The sequence below is a fragment of the Carica papaya genome, chromosome 5 (genome assembly GCF_054855325.1).
Source record: "Carica papaya isolate Zhongbai chromosome 5, ASM5485532v1, whole genome shotgun sequence".
Taxonomy (NCBI): domain Eukaryota; kingdom Viridiplantae; phylum Streptophyta; class Magnoliopsida; order Brassicales; family Caricaceae; genus Carica; species Carica papaya.
In genome coordinates, this window is record NC_142313.1 from 9,223,454 (window position 1) to 9,242,719 (window position 19,266).

Here is a 19,266-nt window from a genome sequence, read left to right on the forward strand (position 1 = left end):
TTTCCACTCACCCGAAGGTGGTTTCCAGTCACTTGGCTTGCCGTGAAGCTTCCAGCAACGTTCCCGAGTGTGCCCTAGCTTCCGACAGTGGTCGCACCAGGGCCTTGTCTTCTTCGTTCGACTGTCAATCGCTCGGGTTGTGAGAGCTGAAGAATTTTCAGTCTGGTGAGGTTGGTCATTCTCTCCCATCATGATCTTCCGACGACTCTCCTTGCGTCGAACCTCAGAAAAAACTTCTCGAAAACTCGGCAAGGGTTTGGTGCTCAGAACATGTCACCGAATCGTGTCGAAATTTTTGTTTAGCCCTAGCAGGAATTTGAAGACTCGCTTTTCTTCCACAAAGACTTAGAAGTTTTTCGCGTCCTCGGGGTAGTTCCAGTGACGCTCTTCGAAGGCGTCCATCTGCTGCCAATTTCGACTAAGGATACTGTAATATTGGGTGACACTGAGTTCTCCTTGTCGAAAGTCATGAAGAGTTGACTCGATTTTGAATATTGCAGAGGTATTTTGCTTGCTGGAGTAGAGTTCCTGTGCTACCTTCCAGATTTCATGAGCAGTTTCGTAGAGAAGGAAATTCTCCCCAATTTCAGGAGTCATTGAGGTAATGAGCCAGGACATGACCATACTGTCTTCGATCTCCCAGGTTTGTGCATTTGCATCAGACGCTGGATGAGGTATGAGCTCGCCAGTGAGGTGCCCATAACGTCCCCTTCCGTGGATGAAGAGACGGACAGACGACGGCCATTGAAGGAAGTTGCTGCCATCGAGTTTATGTCCTGTGATACAGGATGATGGTAGTTCACTCACAGCTCTGGTTGTTGCTGTGTGATGATAAGAACCAGAGGAAACTTCTGGTGGAGAGGATGAAAGCTCACCCGAGGCCATTTTTGATTACGGCTCAGCAGGGTTTAATATCAATTTCTCTTTGGATCAGGTATTGCTCTGATACGATGAAGAAAATTGAGAGAAAATATTCTTCCTTGTTATTTTTTATGAATGATTTCCACACATATATATAAAAGTCTACTACCCTAACAACCTAACAAATTCTGGAGAGAAACCTAACAAAATTCTATTTCTAAGGACAAATTTGCTGTAACAAATTTGTTGGTGATTCCCTCCATTTACAGCACATAGCAGCTGTAAATGGTTCCTCCATTTACAGCACATAACAGTTGTAAATAACCATTTTTAATCCTAATTTATTTTTCTAATTATTATATTTTCTACAGTATTGATAAAGGAGTTGGTGTCAGGGCCTTCATTATTGCTTATGACCAGCCTTCTTTTGTATTGCGGGACTCCATTGGATAGGTGAAATAGTGGCTTACTTTGTGGGGATATTATGAGCTCTGTGAGTGGTTCTTGAATAAAAGAGTAGCCAGAGTAGCTTTTGGACACCTCACAGATCCAAGCAGGGGTACTAGCAGAGATTGTGTAGAGAATCTATGTTGAGGAATCCTCATGTTCTTCTAGATAAGGCATGCATGACTGTGTTGGCGTATCATTGTTTATATTAGATAATGTAATTCAATCCCAACATTTCCTTATGCCTTTCTGTTGAGCCATAGAAGACACTTTTTGATCCAACATATATTTGAGACTACACTCATGTGACCAAATGACGAATGAGACTCCTTCCAAATAGTGGCACCATTGAGAAACAGCATATAATACAACCGTGATTTTTTTTTTTAATTTCTGGCCTCAAAAGCCTTGCTTATAAAACCTATTGGTTGACCTTCTTGCATCATGACTGCTCCGATTCCCTCGTCACTACGGTTTGTTTCTAGAGTGAATGGATCCCCCAAATTTTTAAAGGTTCAATATGGGGCTAGACGTCATTACCTTTTTTAAATGTTGGAAACTTTGTTCGGCCACGAGGTTCATTGAAATGTTCCTTTCTCTAATAGGTCTATGAGAGGTTTAGCAACGAACCGGTGTTGTCTTATAAATTTGCTACAATAGCCTATTAAGCTTAGAAATCCCCTAAGAGTTTTGACAGTTTATGGCGGTGGCCAATTGACCATGATCTCAATTTTCTTGGAGTCCATTTGTACCATTTGCTGAGAAATGACATGCCTCAATTCAACTTCATTTTGCAGGAACCAGCATTTGGATCTTTTTTGCATATAGTTTGTTTACCTGCAATAATTTTAGTGCTTTTTCAAGTTGAAGAAAATACTCTTATTCGTTAGAGCTGTAGATAAGTATGTCATCAAAGAAGAAAATGACAAATTTCTGAAGGAAATCTTTGAAGACATAATTCATAAGAGCCTAGAAAGTGGCTGGAGCATCATGAGACAGAAAGACATTATCAATAATGGAAATAGGGAACTTATCTCTGATAGTCAGCGAGTTAAGTTTCCTACAATCCACACAAAATCTTCAGGATCCATCATTCTTTTTTACCAGCAAGTCTGGTGATGAGAATGGGCTATGATTGGGGCAAATGATTAATTCATGCGTCATTTTCTATACCTCCATTTCTATTTCATTCTTCTGGAGGGAGTGCCTACAAGGACGTATATTAATAGATGTCTCCTTTGTGATTAATGATGTGACATGGTCGAATTCTGGAAGCAATCCTCGGGCCTCTTTGAACACGTCCTTATATTGGTCTAGTAAGGACTCTAGGAGCTCACTATGGTTTACAATGACTTCAATTTCTAAGTCAATTTTCATGACTAGAAAAAAGGTCCCTCCTTCCATGCTATTTTTTGCTTTTCCCATTTCTTGACTTCAGTCTCCTTGATGTCAGTGGATAATTTCCCACTGGTGTCACTCCCTTTTAAGTATTACAAGTGAGTAACTATAATTAAACTTGACGGTAGCTTAGATACAATCGAATATCATAGGGCCAAACTACTAATCTAATTAAATTCCCATATCATGTCATATCCACCAAGTTGAATTACACAGAAGTTGTAGCCAAACTTGTATCCTTGCATTATCCAAGTAACCTCCGGGTAATAAATACTGCTAATGATTCGCTGCCCATTTGCTACCATCAACATAAGTGGTTTGTTGCTGACAACTTGATTTTTAATTCCTATGGCAGCAGCTTCATCCAGGAAGGAGTGTGAACTCTCACCGTCCAAGAAGACCAACACATGACGCCCGGCTAGTGTTCCTCTGATTTTAAGGGTGCTGCTTGCTGTGATTCCTATTACCTGTATGGACAAGGTGCTTGTTGGGTTTTCATCTTCATAGGTGGTCTCCTAGTCAGACACTTGTTCCACACTGTCTCCTTGCTTGGAAACTTCCTCTACTGCAATCATGATTTTATTTTGGCAAGGGTGACCTGGGAAATAACGATCACCGCATTTGTAGCATGATATCACTGATTTCTTATTCTCTATTTCTCTCCCCATGTTTTTGGAAGTATGCACAGAGTTGCAAATGTTGTCATCCTCGTACCTCCTAATGCATAGGAAGTCCTTTCAGTGAAATATGAACTTCTTGGACATTTCGATTACAGATTGCTCTTGAAGCAGGACTCGTTCAAAGGCTTGATTGATCGTGCAGGATTTGAGCAATCTTATCATTTGGTTTTAGTTCCGTTCTGAGTCTGCTGATTAAACTAGAGATAAAATTTTTTTCAAAGAAAGTGGGATTACCTGCATTCATTAAGGCAAACAAATGCTCAAAATGTTCTTGGTATTCCAGAACAGTTACAGTTTGTGTTAGCTTGCAGAACTCTTCAATAAAACCTTCTCTCTAAGGCCCTCCAAATCTATGGAAAGCTCTTCCACGAAGTATTCCTACTCTAGCTTCTCATTTTTGCCAACCACTATTGATACCATACTCTTGCAACTTCTCCTAGGAAATGACTTCCACTTTTGTTCATCTGGATGCCATGCACAAGAAAATACTTATCATACATTCTGACCCAGACACACGGAGTTACTTCTTCAAATAGTGGAATTTCCACATTTGAAAGAGTAGTTGTGAGGTGTAAACCAGTTCACTTCAGAGAAGCGAGCCGTGTCAATTCATGGTGTCAATTGAACCAATTCGGTTCATGGTATCAGTTGAACCGATTCGATTCAAGGTGTCAAGTGAACCGAGCCTCAAAATGTTATGCGGATAAGGCTGGTTGTGACTGTTTCATGTTTTTTTGTCCGAGTTGAAGACATTTCTTTCAACTGGTTCATACATAGGCGAGGAGGAAAGGATTCCTCTTTGCTTAAAGGCTTCAAATGCAGAGGGAATGGAGGGTTTCTGCACGTCACCGAGGGAAAGTCCTCCGCGAAGCATTTCCACGATCAGATCCAGTTGTTGTCAGGATTGCTGTTGTGCCTTGAAGACTTTTTTCATGTAGTCAAACAAGGCTGGTCCACATCCTTAGTGGTTGGTTCGGCAGCCACTGTTTTACAGGTTCGACCACCACAGCCTTTCCTTTGGATCTGGTGCATGAGGCAATTGATGAATAGGTTTCGGTCGCTCTGATGGTTTTGATACCATTTTATCAGAAGCCTTACTCATGGGTTCTAACTTGAGAGAAAACAGAGAAAAGGAAGAGAAAGAGTCGAGCGAGAGAAAGAGAGAGAAAAATCACTTTAGAGGACTAATGGTTTGATGATTTATTCAACCCCACAGATGCCTATTTATAGGCTACATTGGTGGGAAGGGAAGTGTATAACCCTGGAGGTTGCAACAGCTTGAACAGTCGACAACTAGACCAAGTAAGGGTCCCAATCACTCAACCTCTTCTGTTTCCCCGGATTCCACTTACATGTTGATACCATGGATATGACTTGTCTACTCTTGTACAATTGGTCTATTTTGCCCTTACATGATCTTTTCCCATTTTTACCTCTCCTACAATAAACCTTAAGTGGTTTGCTTACATTAAATCTCCCAGCTTGGATTCTTAGGGTTCAAATCTGAGATCTCGTACTTAAACTACCATCACCTTGGCATACATAAAAGGCCAACTCAAATAGACAAGGAAAACTATGACAAGAACAGATAGTACAACTTTGTTATTCTCCCTCTTTTCGCATTCATTATAGAATCAATGATTAGGGAAATAAAGGGGCACAAAATAACTGTTCTGTAGAGCATAAACTTCCAGAAGAGGATGGAAGAAATGCAAGTTCTTTGTTTGTTTTTCATGTGCTGTTTCATGGATTTATATGCATGTTGCCAAATAAAGATGATAGAATGTACTTTTTATTTAAAAAAAACAAGATTATGAGATATAAGAGGGCGTTGGCTTTGATTTACTGTTTGGTTAAACCAGCTTATAAGCTAGTTTGATAAACTTATGGATTTACATGCGTGTTCCCAAATAAAGATCATGAGATATAATAGTAAATTTGCTTTGACCTGTTTGTTGGTCAAAGCAGCTTATAAGCTGGTATGACCCAAAAAAAGCTAATAGTGTATTTGATTAGCTTAAACTGATTTATAACCCACTGGATAAGGCCAAAATAAAAAACCATCAAGATCTACTATTTTCTCAACTTATAAACCATGCAAAAAAATCGTTTTTCCTTGTATACTTCTAACCAAAATATCCGTTAGAATTTTCCAAAATATGTTCTTTGCCCTTCTCAGTCATCTTAGTAAGTTTTCAACTTATAAGCTTTTTTTTTTTACCAAACACTCGTTATTAATGTGAAGTTTATAAGTTAAGTAAAAACAAATTTAGCCAACCAAAAATTTTCAATTATTTTTCAAAAACTTTTAAATCTTACTCACTTATAAGCTATAGAAAAATATATCAACCTAAATGGTTCCTAGGGCAACATTGCAATTTTTTTCAAATAATGTAGAATAAAACACTTGCGATAAAACATTACTAAAGTAGAGAGATGATTCCAAAAAGGAATAAAACACATACGATGCATGGCTATTAAAGCAGAGGGATGATTCTGTTGGACGAATATTGCTCCTTCCTCCGACCTCCAGCTGCCATGCACATACTGTTCCATCTAATGCGGCAGTAGCAAATCTGTGCCCATAGTGGTCAAACTGCAGAGCTGAGATTGATGCAAGAGCATATGGTGGAGGAACATTTGCAGCAGGTAGCACTCCATATGTTGCAGTAGCTTGATCTTTTCCAAACTGTAGTTATTGTATTCACTGAATTATTGACACCATAGATTGATAGTGAAAAGCACAAATGACAATATATTTTTTATTTTGTACACAGATTTTACACCATTTTTGTGCAACACCCCTTAGTCGTGAACAATCCTTTCTGATTTTTCTATCAAAAAGACCCAGAATGGCTATTCCATTCTGGGTTTATTGCACAAATCAAGCAGTTTTACAGATTACCATGGCTCTCTAAATTTTTGCATCTTTCTTCTGAGTGTCAATTGTGCGCACATAACTCATAACCAATTAGCAGAGAAGAAATTTATAATCTCAATAAAAGATAAGACTAGGTGATGCTGACATAGGTTTAAAAGGCATTAAAGAGAAGCAAGAAGAAGATATTACAATGCCAGCTGGTCCAATCACAAGGTTTCAAGCCAAGAAACTAAAATATACATTTCAAGACCTTGTACAAATATGGATACAGTAAGAATTTAACGCATGTGAACGATTTGAAGAATCAAAGAAGTTAAAGAAGATCATTAATTTCATTCAACTGTGTGGGTAGAATTTAGAATGAATGTGTAGGATCATTTTGGTCATTTCCTAAATAATTAAATTGTACTCATGTTTTCTTAAATCATTTAATATTATGTTCCTCTAGATCATGTAATACCATGTTTCCTTAGATCATTTAATACTATATTATCCTAGTTCATTTAATACCATGTTCCCCTAAATCGTTTAATACAATGTTCCCTTATGTCATTTAATACCATGTTTCCCTATATCATTTAACTTATGTTCATATTTTCCTAAATCATTTAATTATGATCCTTTGGCAGAATTTAAGTGTTTTAGCCTATAAATATCTCATTTATAATGTAATATGACACACTTTGATTATTGAATAAATATCATTACCTTTGGTAGAACTTTGACAAGTGAGAATTCTTATTCTTCTTATTTAATCAAAAATTGAATTAACTTATCAAGTTATCTTGTAGTGTTTATTCATTCTTGATTCTTTCATCCCAATCACCCAAGTTCTCAATTACAGATTAGTTGTGGGTTTGGTAGAGAAAATTTGTTTAGGATTCTACGTTATCTACACTAAATATATATGTGGGGTTCTGGATGTAATGTTTGATCCTCGGGTTCCGCATCAATTTGATATCAAAGCTTTGACCTTCAACAAATCTCTATATATCATTTGTGTTTGATTTATCTAACTTTATCATATTCTTATTTGTTTGGATTGTTCAACTTCTATCTTTATTATTCTTAATTTTGGTTGCATCTTGTTCTTATTATTCAATTTTGTGTTCTTTATTTTTTCATATTTTGTTCTTATTAGCCAAATTTAAAAAAAAAAAAATTCAAAAGAAAAGTAAAAAAAAAAGGAAGAAAAGAAATATCAGAATCAGCTTCTATTGCAAAAGAGAAAATGTGTGTTTATTGAACTTTCAATTCTGTCCATCTTAGTCAAAGCGCATCCACTTCACTTATATTGTCTCACAATAGCATAGTTTTTATTGTATACAGTATAGCTTACATTGGGAATAAATTATAAGTTTACATATTCAGATTTCTCATTAGAAGTGATCTGAATTCTATTATCATTAGTTGAAAATTGTTTTCTTACATTCTTAGTTTCGTTTCTTCATATAGCTCTTGTTTCCATTACACTAAAAGTAGCTAATTGCATTCTACTTACTTTAATTAATTTAAAGAAACGCACCCACCTTAATCTATGTGTTTAGATCCAGTTCTTATTTATCTAATTTTTATCTAGTGTTAATTGTTTACCTTTTTCATTCATTAGGATTCCTTGAAGTGTCACATAAACAACTACTTGTTTATCTTAATTAAGTTGCTTTCAATTCTGAAGTACAACCTGAAGAGGAGAATAGAGTGGTAAAAAATTTGAGGGTGTGAGCATAGAAAAGGATAAAAGCCAAAAACCTAAGTAAAAACACGAGAGAAGTTACAAATTTGTTCAAGAGTGAAACACGTAAGGGAGTGTTGTGAGGAATTTTCTTTACTAATATTTTTTTACAGGTTTTACATCATGTCAAATTCTAGAAGTGAGAAGAGTGAAATAACCATGCATGACAACCTTTATATGAGAAGCAATGCAAAGATAGTTGGAGAAGCATAATAGGGACATACACAACATGAAAGGTGATATAGATAATCTTCGAGGTCGACAAGGTGGTCCTAATCAAAGGAGGTAAAATAGGGAAAGAAGAAATATGTTGAATGATGACGAAATAAAAAGGGAAGTAGATGAAGATAGTAAAAAGTCAACGGTACAAAAAAGACCCGAAAGGAGAGACAACAACCTCCTTCTTTTTAAGATAGAAATGATGTTGAAAATTATCTAGAATGGGAACGAAAAGTTGAATTGATATTTGAATGTCATAACTACTCCGAATAGAAGAAGGTGAAGTTGATAGTCATCGAATTTACTGATTATGCTTTGGTTTGGTAGGATCAATTACTCATCTCTAGGAGATGTAATGGAGAGGCACCCATCACCACCTAAACTCGTATGAAAGCTATCATGAGAAAAATGTTTGTTCCATCATTTTACTATAGAGAGCTCCATAAGAAATTGTAAAGACTCACTCAAAGGTCTAAATCAGTTGAAGATTATCACAAAAAAAATGTAGATAGCCATGATTCGAGTAAATATTGAAGAGGATAGAGAAGCTACTCTGACACGATTTCTAAGTGGCTTGAATAGAGAAATTGCCGATATAATTGAATTACATCACTATGTTGAGTTGAAAGAGATAGTTAATATGGTTATAAAAGTAGAAAGACAATTGAAAAGTAAAGGTACAACAAGGTCATATTCTAGTTCTAATAGCAATTGAAATTCAAAATGGCCTAAGAAAGATGAGAAGATCAAGGAAAAGAGTTTTGGTTCCAAGGAGAAGGCTACAGCTTTCAACAAAGGCAAAGATAAATATACCTCATCATTTATTAAAGGTACTTCTAATCTCACATCTACTAATAAACATAGAAATATTAAATGTTTCAGATGTTTGGGAGTGAAACATATTGCTTCACAATCTCCAAATAAGGTCATGATTATTAGGGATAATAGGGATGTTGAGTTTGAATCTGATTCTGATTGTGATAATATGTCACCTTTAGAAAATTGTGATAATATGCCACCTTTAAAAGATTGTAATGATGATGTTGAGTATGCTGCCTGTGGAGAATCATTGGTTATTAGACGATCTCTTAATATGCAAGTTAAAGAGAAAAGTTTAAAACCAAGGGAAAATTTGTTCTATACAAGATGCCTTATAAGTGAAAACGTTTGTGTTATGATTATTGATGGAGGGAGTTGTGCAAATGTGGCTATTACTACTTTGGTGGAGAAATTAGGTTTAAAATGTGAAAAACACCCAAAACCTTACAAGTTACAATGGTTGAATGATTGTGGAGAAGTGAAGGTAATTAAACAGGTTACAATTTTATTCTCCATTGGGAGATATGTTGATGAAGTATTATGTGATGTAGTACCCATGCAAGCTGGTCATTTGTTGTTAGGGCGACCTTGACAATTTGATGGAAGAGCCATACATGATGAGTACACAAATAGGTATTCATTTACTTTGAATGACAGAGATTTCACATTTGCACTATTACCTCCTTTAGAAGTGTATAAGGATCAAATGAAAATGATACAAGCTTCTAATGGGAATTTGGGGAGTGAGAGAAGTAAAAGAAATGAGGGAAAAAAGGATGGAAAAAAAGGAAAAAAAATAACAGCCCATGAGTGATTGCACTAGTGAAAAAAAGAAAGAGGGAAACACGAGAGAAAAATATAATAAGAGAAGAAAAAAGTGAAAAAAAACTAGGTTTGTATTCAAAGGAAAGGAAATTAAGGATTACTTATGCAAGTAAGAGAGCTTTAATAGTGCTTAGGTTTAGATAAGTTTATTTCTCTAAAACTAACCTTAATCCAAATCTGCCTAGTATGTTTGTTTCTTTGTTGTAGGAGTTTGAAGATGTGTTTCCTGATGATATGCCAAATAGATTACCACCTCTGAGGGACATTGAGCATTAAATTGATTTCATCGCTGGTTCTACAATTTCTAATAGACCAACATATATGAGTAATCTAGATGAAACAAAAGAACTCCAAAAGCAAGTAGATGAACTCTTGGCAAAAGGTTATGTAAGGGAGAGCATGAGCCCATGTACAGTTCCTATGTTACTAGTTCCTAAGAAAGATGGATCATGGAGGATGTGTGTTGACTGTCGTGCAATCAATAAAATCACCGTAAAGTATTGTCATCCTATTCCAAGATTAGATGACATGTTATATGAATTGTATGGTGCATGTATTTTTACAAAAATTGATCTGAAAAGTGGATATCACCAAATTCGCATGAAACCAGATAATGAATGGAAGACTGCGTTCAAAAATAAATATGGTTTGTATGAGTAGATGATTATACCATTTGGTTTAACTAATGCACCTAGTACATTCATGAAATTAATGAATCATGTCTTGCGTGAATTTCTTGAAAAATTTCTTGTGGTTTATTTTGATGATATTCTGATTTATAGCAAGTCTTTGGACGATCATCCTGTGCATGTTAGAACTGTCCTATAAGTTTTGAGAAAGAAACAATTGTTTGCTAACTTATAGAAATACACTTTTTTCCTTGATCAAGTTATTTTTTTAGGATTTGTTGTTAGTGCAAAGGGAGTTGAGGTTAATAGTGACAAAGTAAAAACTATATAAGAATGGCCAACACCTAGAAGTGTGTTTGATGTGAGGAGTTTTCACTAACTGCTAGTTTTTACAGAAGATTTGTGAAAGATTTCTCAACTATTGTTGCTCCTTTAATTACAGTAGTTAAAAAAGAGGTTGGATTCAAATGGGGAGAGGAACAAGACCATGCATTCAAAACTTTGAAAGATAAATTGTGTTCTACATTTATTTTTTATTTAACTTATTTTTTTAAATTGAATGTGATGCTTCTGAAATAAGTATTGTAGCTTTGATGCATGATAAACTTCTAATTGCATACTTCAGCGAAAAGTTAAATAGCGCACTATTGAACTATTCTACTTATGACAAGGAGTTATATGTTTTAGTTTATGTACTGCAAATATGATAGCATTACCTACTTCCAAAAAAATTTGTGATTCATAGTGATCATGAGTCTCTCAAGCATTTAAAAGGATAAAGGAAGCTGAATAAAAGGCATGCAAAGTGGATAGAGTTCATTGAGGCTTTTTCCTATGTGATTCATTATAAGCAAGGTAAAGACAATGTGGTAACAGATGCATTATCTAGAAAATACGTTTTAATTTCTACACTTAATTCTAAATTATTAGGATTTGAGTAACTCAAAAATATGTATGCTACTGATTATGATTTTTGCAATATTTATATTGCTTGTGAACATGCTGCATTTGATAAGTTTTATAGACATGAGAGATTTTTATTTTGTGGAAAACAATTATGTGTGCCTACATATTCATTGCGTGAATTGTTTGTTCGTGAGTCTCATAGTGGGAGATTAATGGGTCATTTTGGTGTGCATAAAACTTTGGACATTCTAACTGAGCATTTTTATTGGCCAAACATGCATAAAGATGTTGAGAAATTTTGTTCATCTTGTATTGCAAATAAACAGCCTAAATCTAAGTCCAAACCGCATGGTTTATACACTCCATTACCAGTTCCTACTCAACCTTAAACTGACATTTCTATAGATTTTGTGTTAGCTTTGACTAAAACTAGAAGAGGTAAAAATAGCATATTTATTGTAGTTGACAGGTTTAGTAAAATGACACATTTCATTGCATATCACAAAGTTGATGACGCAACAAACATTGCTGATATGTTCTTTTGAGAAGTAGTAAAGAGACATGGTGTATCTAAGACTATTGTTTCTTATCGTGATGTTAAATTCTTGAGTCATTTTTGGAACTAAATTTTTGTAGTCTACTACTTGTCATCCACAAACTGATGGTCAAACTGAAGTTGTCAATAGAACTTTGGGAACTTTGTTGCGTGCTGTTATTGGTAAGAATTTGAAAACTTGAAAAGATTGTTTGTCATTCATTGAGTTTGCATATGATCATACTATTCATTTTTCTACAAGTTTTTACCTTTTGAAATTGTGTATAGTTTTAATTCATTAACTGTTTTGAATTTAATGCCATTACCTTTAAGTGAAATTTCTAGTTTATATGATAAGAAAAAGGCTGAAATGGTTAAAGTTATTAATGAGAAAGCACATGAGCAGATTAAAAAGAAGAACCAAGTTTATCCTCAAAGTAATAAAGGGCGAAAACAAGTTGTACTTGAACCTGCCGATTGGGTTTAGGTACATATGCGCAAGGAAAAGTTTCCAAAATAAAGGAAGTCAAAGTTGGATCCGAGAGGCGATGGACTATTTCAAGTATTGGAGAAAATCAATGATAAAACTTATCGGATTGATTCCATGATGAGTATTCTGAGTCCACTATTTTTAACGTTTATGATCTTTCTCCGTTTGATATGAATGCAGATTCGAGGATAAAACCTTTTGAAGGAGAAAATGATGCGGATATGAGTTCAAAAAACATTAAAGAGAAGCATGAAGAAGATATTACAATGCCAGCTGGTCCAATCACAAGATTTCAAGAAAAAAATCGAAAACATATATTTAAAGACTTTGTACAAAAATGAATACAATAAGAACTTAACACATGTGAACTATTTGAAAAATCAAAGAAGTTAAAAAAGATCAATTTTGTCCAAGTGTGGGCAGAATTTAGAATGAATGTTTAAGATCATTTTGATCATTTTCTAGATGAATATAATTAAATTATATTCATGTTCTCTCAGATCATTTAATACTATGTTCTTCTATTATATTCCCCTAAATCATTTAATATTATGTTCCCCTAAGTCATTTAATACCATATTCTCCTATGTCATTCTCCTAAATCATTTAATATCATGTTTTCCTAAATCATTTAAATTATCTTCATATTTGTCTAAATTATCTAATTATGATCTTTTAGTAGAATCTATATGTTTTAACCTATAAATATCTCCTTTATAATGTAATATGACACACTTCGATCATTGAATGAATTTCATTACCTTTGGTAGAACTTTGAAAAGTGAGAATTTTTATTTTTTTTGTTGCATCAAGAATTGAATTAACGTATCAAGTTAACTTGTGGTATTTATTATTTCTTACTTCTTTTATCCCAATCACTCAAGTTCTCAATTACAGGTTAGTTGTGAGTTTGATAGGGAAGATTTGTTTAGAATTCTAAGTTATCTATACTAAATATATATGCGGGGTTCTGAATGTAATATTTGATCCTCGGGTTCTGCATCACTTGGGTTCCATATGCAGACATTAATTCCTTGTTTGAAAGTAATTAGAATATGTACCAACAAGCAAAAAAGCAATAAATCATAATTTTCCCTTTTTACCCTCCTAATTCCTTGCCAAAAGATAACATATATGATGTGACTATTTACTTTCAAATAAAATTTGTGATATGATTGAGAACATTGATGCTTTTATTTTTCCTATTTAGAGAATGTTGGTATCACCTACAATCAGAACTAGAATAATCTCATTCTAGTAAAGATGCATCACTTGGTTAAGACATAAGCTCAACCAAGCAAGACAAATAAATAAATAAATATACAGGATATTATAATCAAAGAGGGAAAATCTGATGAATCAGCTTCTGATAAAGACATACTACATTTATGAGTATGATATAATTATACAGTGGGAATAACTCTCCTAGGCAAACTGATAAGAGTAGGCAATTATCCTATACACGTGAAACCAAATTTTTTATAGATTTACTTAAAAAAATCCCAGCATAAAAATTATTTGAGGGATCCAGGTTTTGTACCTCCCATAAGTAAATGTGTGTATTGCTAGAACCAACCAAGAAGAACGCCCTTGAGGGATGACTTGAGAATGCTCTGGTACTTATGGTTTCTACTGTTGCAGGAGGATCAACAAACTCCTCAGTATCCTCTTGGATTCCCCAACCCAAGCCAGAAGCACCTATACCAGCATAGCCTGGAAGCCTGAGAGCTCCAATGTCCGAGTCTCTCTCTTGTCTTGCAAGAGAACCCACACCAACTGTTGCACCACCCAACCCAAGATGTGCTCCTTTCCTACTTCCAAGACCAACACCAGGTGAAACACATGTTGGAAGTGGTGTGGATTCAGAACCAGCCCACCCATTCTGTGGCCAATCAGCATTGGACCAGATATAATCTGATTGATCACTGAAAGGAATATCATTTTCCCAATTAAAGAAAATTATGCCCTGCATTAATCAGAAGCCAATATTTACTTGTGTAACCAATGAACATAATTAGTTCTAATTTTAAGGAAAATAGAAAGCAATTTAAGTTGAAAAAATAAGATATCGAATCACATGCTGTAAAACATTTGCCTCAAAGGCTATATTGCAGCTTAAAGCAAACTTCACAAAAGAATCCTCAGGCAATGGAAATAAAAATAGGCATGTACAATTTAGAACTCAAAGGCTGGCGTCAGTAGCAGTTCTGTATGGTCCTTTATGAACGCTTCAAAACCTAGGAAGACTACATGTGGGATAAAAACAGGAGACAATTACACTCGCATCCTCGATTTTTTTAATGACTCCTTTATTCATTGGAGCATGTGCAGTCCTAGCTCCCAACATACAAATAAACCAAAAAGCTCTCAACTTGGGATGGAATGCAAGTTCTTTCCCCTGAAAATCTTTCAATACCTTTGGAAACATCAACACTGATGAAGACATGCACGTCAACTACTAGGTTGCGTGTGCAGCAACAAAATACCAGGCTCACAGATGGATCAAGATTAAAAAATGAAATTAAGAAAAGGTTTTTACATAGTTCTTTCCTTCAAGTAAAAGAAGAGTGGCTCAGGAATGAATGGGATGAATTAACAATAAACATTCGGGCGATATGGGACTCAAGGAATACACTTCCATGGGAACAAGAACAGAAACAGGCAAAGTTCTTCAAGCATTAACTTTTGCACAAGTAAACAGCTAATTGATGGTACACAAATAGTCATTTCTACATCCAGTAAGTCCAAATAAAATCTGCAAAAAGTTCCATGATCATCTACTCCAAGTTGAAGCTCACCATTGTCTTTCCTTCTATTCTTTTTACTGCAAAAACCCATTCAACTTAAGGCCAAATGAGATCCAATGCAGATCCAAAAGAAGCTGCAATCTTCACTGAACAAGGATGGCTAAATTTGAAGTTATTTATTTCCTAGACCATCTTACACTTGTCCATGTAAGTAAAAAAGTATAGCACCATTCCAAAACGTACAGTTGCACAATGCAAAATGGCTAACAACATTAACATGTAACTAAAACCTCAGTAATCACTTCATAGACATAATTTATTTGACAAGAATGCGAATAGCATTTATGAAGAACTGTATAATGGCAGACAGTAAAAAATCGATTAGCACAAGCAGTTCTCAAGAAAGGGAGAACTTCAATTTTCAAAATAGAAAAAGAATTTGTGTGTAATCACTAACCTTTCTATTGCTAGAAATTGCAGCTTGCCATTGATGAACAGAGTTTATACACAAAGCCTGCTCACAGTGGGTGATTGAACCATTAAGTACATTAGAAAAACGGGAGGTGTTGGTTTCCATAACTTAGACACCTCCCATGCCATTTTGATACTGATTTGTTGCATTGCAGTCATGATAATATAACAAGTTGTAATAAAGGGAGAAAAGGAAAAACAATTACCTCCAAAAGCTCCCCGTTTCTCTTATGTATTTCTTTAGGGCTTTGAAAAGTTGTGACCTCCGCTGTAATGTTCTTATCTTTCCGCCAAGAAGTTACAAAAGCATGACCATTTCGAAGTAAATCCCTAGCAGGAGATCCAACCTCAGCACCACCCAAACCATTAGAAAGCTTACCTTCATGATTGTATTGCTTGTCCGTATCATGCTCTCTTATGATGACTTTGTGCATGTCTTGCCATCCTCTTGAGGGTATATGATTTAAACAATCTGACCAATTAATATTTTCTTGTGTGAAACTTTCAGTTACTAAGCCAGGATCAACAAATATATCCCCAAATACTTCATAAACTGAGTATTCATCTTTTGTATTCATTACATCACCACTGACAACATCTTGATTGAGATGCTGACTGAGATCTCTGGTCCGGGACTGCCTAGATTCTTCTAACCATGGAAGAGTTGGAACGTGAAACCCACAAACAACTTTCTGCTCCATGAGCAATGCCAGCTGTTTTACATGGTGAAAGGAAATATGTTCAAGTGTGCTTTTCAGTAACTTTGCCAACATCAATGACAACAGCCTGGACAGCTCTGTTATGCTCTCATCGTTAGCTTCAAAATTTTGACAATTGATTACTGAAGAATGAAGTTTTTCATGGAAAATATCAGAAAGATGACGATCATCAAGTTCAATTGACATGCAAGCAAGCTTATGTTTCACAAATTTAGTTATATGCTGCCACAAGCAGATGCCTATGATTTGCCATCTTTCATCTTCTGGAATCGAATGCTTTAGATCTCCATCATCCTTATCAGCAATGAAATTATGAACCTTAAGAGGCCCATTTGTGTTGTCAATTGCTGCACTATGAATGGATAAGTCATCATTCCCAATTAAACGATTCTTTAGGCACACCATATCAACTTCATAAGGAGTATGCCCGTTAGTGAACGTGATCAAGAGAGGCTGCAACATCCAAAAGAGATGCCTTGCATTTTTCTGAAGCCAAGCAGACGCAATATATATAAGATATTCAAATAAATCAAGGATAATAGCTGGCTTTTTATTGGCATCCATATTGTATGAGCTAAAGAAACCCCTCATAGCAGCTCTCAATCTCCACAATGATAGTATAACACCCTGAAGGCAATGCGCAACAGGATCTGACTCCTTTGACTTAGCACAACAAGACACTTCATTTTTAATGTCACATGATTTCAACTGCAAGCAAGTTATATTGCAGGCAACAATAAAATGTGAAAACAACAAAGAGATATCCTCGCTAGCTTTCAGAAGTGATTTTTGCATAAATGGATGCAGAAGGGAACCGTCAAAGGTAAGATGCTCATCTGCTGACTGACCAGGAGAACTATATAAACGTAATATGTCATCTCCGATAAATAACAATCCTTTGCTGCATAATGAGGTTAAAATCTGTAAAATCAGGATAACAAGAAACAAATCAGGCCCTCCAGAAGAACTGTGCAATCAGATTTGGTGATATTATGACTTAAAGCCAAGCAAGAATCACTAGGTAAGCTACATACCATGCTAATTACGCTGGAAGAAGTTAATGAAAACTTCTGCTCAAACTGTGTAAGTGCAATGTATAACTTTTGTCCAAAGTTTTCAAGTAATTTTCCGTACTGATGAATCTCAGATTTCTTAGAACATGCAGTATCTCCATTAGACTCTACCATGTTGTCAGGCCAACTAGGGTGTTCCTTTATCAATCTTGAAAAGTATCGGAGGGCTACATCCAATCTAGCAGGAGTGTCCATATTGGAAGCTTGATTGCCTAACAGCCAATTGGAGGAATTGTTTACAAAAGGCTTTAGAATACCATGTAGAACAAAAGAATGCTCTCTATTTGATACACCTGCTTGATCTGTGGCCCCAAGATTGCTGACAGAAGATGAAAGGCACTCCAGAGCTTCAAGCTTATAATGAATACAATAGGGAAATAATCAGCTAAAGTATCTCAGAAAAATTTGGGATCCATGGAAGCACCCTTAAGCAGACAGATATACAATCAGTCCAATTTCTCCTGAATAAAATCCTCCAATAACCATACTATAATTGACTGAACTATGTGATTCATGCAGATATGTCACACATGATATGTACCCACAACTGGCAGATAGGTACTTACTGCTGTGAACTAACTATACTGAAGTGATAAGATGCATTAGTACTTCTGTAGTGAACAAGAAAAACACTAAACAACAAGCTCAATTATAACACATGAATAATCCAGCATATGTTTTGCTACTTGTAAGAATTAGGGAAAGAAATACTGAATATTTTCTTATATTTTATTAAAACAAAAGTAGAGATATATATATATGTACATGGATTCATATACAATAAACAATATAAATTACCCTAATAATTTTCTTACTAATTAAGTTTACATATTTGGAAACATAATCATACTATTATATTAGGACATATTCTATAATATTCTAACACTCCCCCTCAAACTGAAACATAGATATTAATCATACTCACTTTATTCCGAAAATACTCAATCCGTGTTCCATTCAGAGGGTTTATGAATATATCACCAAATTGTTCTCCTGTCTTCATATAATCAGTAGATATATAGTTTTTCTGAATCTTTTCTCGAATGTAGTGACAATCAATCTCGATATGTTTGCTTCTCTCATGATACAAAGAATTTGAGGTAATATGAAGGACAGCTTAATTATCGCACCAAAGTTTTGTAGGAGATGTGGGATTCAAACCCACTTCTTCTAAAAGATTATGTATCCATAAGAATTCACATGTGGACTGGGCCATAACTCTATATTCAGACTCTGCGTTTGAGCGAGATACAACTGTTTACTTCTTACTTTTTCATGGTACGAGATTCCCACTAACATAATAACCCGTATTAGAGCTCTTATCAATCTTCGATTCAGCCCAATCAGTATCTGTAAAACATTCAATGTGAATATGTCCGTGATTTCTAAACATTATGTCGAGTCCTGGGGCACCGTTTAAGAAGCACAGAATCTGTTCCAGAACCTCCCAATGTTTAACGATCGGTATAGACATAAATTGACTTTCATGACAGAATATGCAATATCTGAACGAGTCACAGTGAGATAATTCAATTTCCCAATAAGTCACCTGTATTTTTCTGGATCATCAAGGAGATCACCATCATCTTTTGTAAGATGTACATTTGGTACCATAGGCTTATTGCATGGCTTAGCTCCCAGCTTTCTTGTTTCTGCAAGTAGATCAAGTACATACTTATTCTGAGATAACAAAATCTCTTCCTTATTTTTGTTACTTCAACTCCCAAGAAATAATTTAATTGTGCCAAGTCTTCAGTATTGAATTTGGTATGCAGAAATGATTTGAGAGAGAATATTCCTATATGGTCATTTTCTATAATTATAATATTATCAA

General features: G+C 35.2%; 1 protein-coding gene across 8 annotated transcripts in view; it reads right to left on the reverse strand.

Moving 5' to 3' along the window:
* LOC110811009 (transducin family protein / WD-40 repeat family protein) overlaps positions 1 to 19,266 on the reverse strand; it is a 48,643-nt gene that overhangs the window by 10,443 nt on the left and 18,934 nt on the right. For 7 of the 8 annotated variants that reach the window (XR_015819383.1, XM_088220585.1, XM_088220584.1 and 4 more), the window contains exons 8-12: positions 17,394 to 17,786; positions 15,847 to 17,280; positions 15,627 to 15,683; positions 13,963 to 14,388; positions 5,852 to 6,075 (exon numbers count right to left, since the gene is read on the reverse strand). Coding sequence is in view for 7 of the 8 variants with exons in the window: in XM_088220585.1 (XP_088076711.1) it covers positions 5,852 to 6,075; positions 13,963 to 14,388; positions 15,627 to 15,683; positions 15,847 to 17,280; positions 17,394 to 17,786 (2,534 nt within the window). In the remaining variant the exon portion in view is untranslated. Of the gene's footprint in view, positions 1 to 5,851; positions 6,076 to 13,962; positions 14,389 to 15,626; positions 15,684 to 15,846; positions 17,281 to 17,393; positions 17,787 to 19,266 lie in introns of those variants that run through there. The other variant, XM_088220588.1, reaches the window with a different exon arrangement.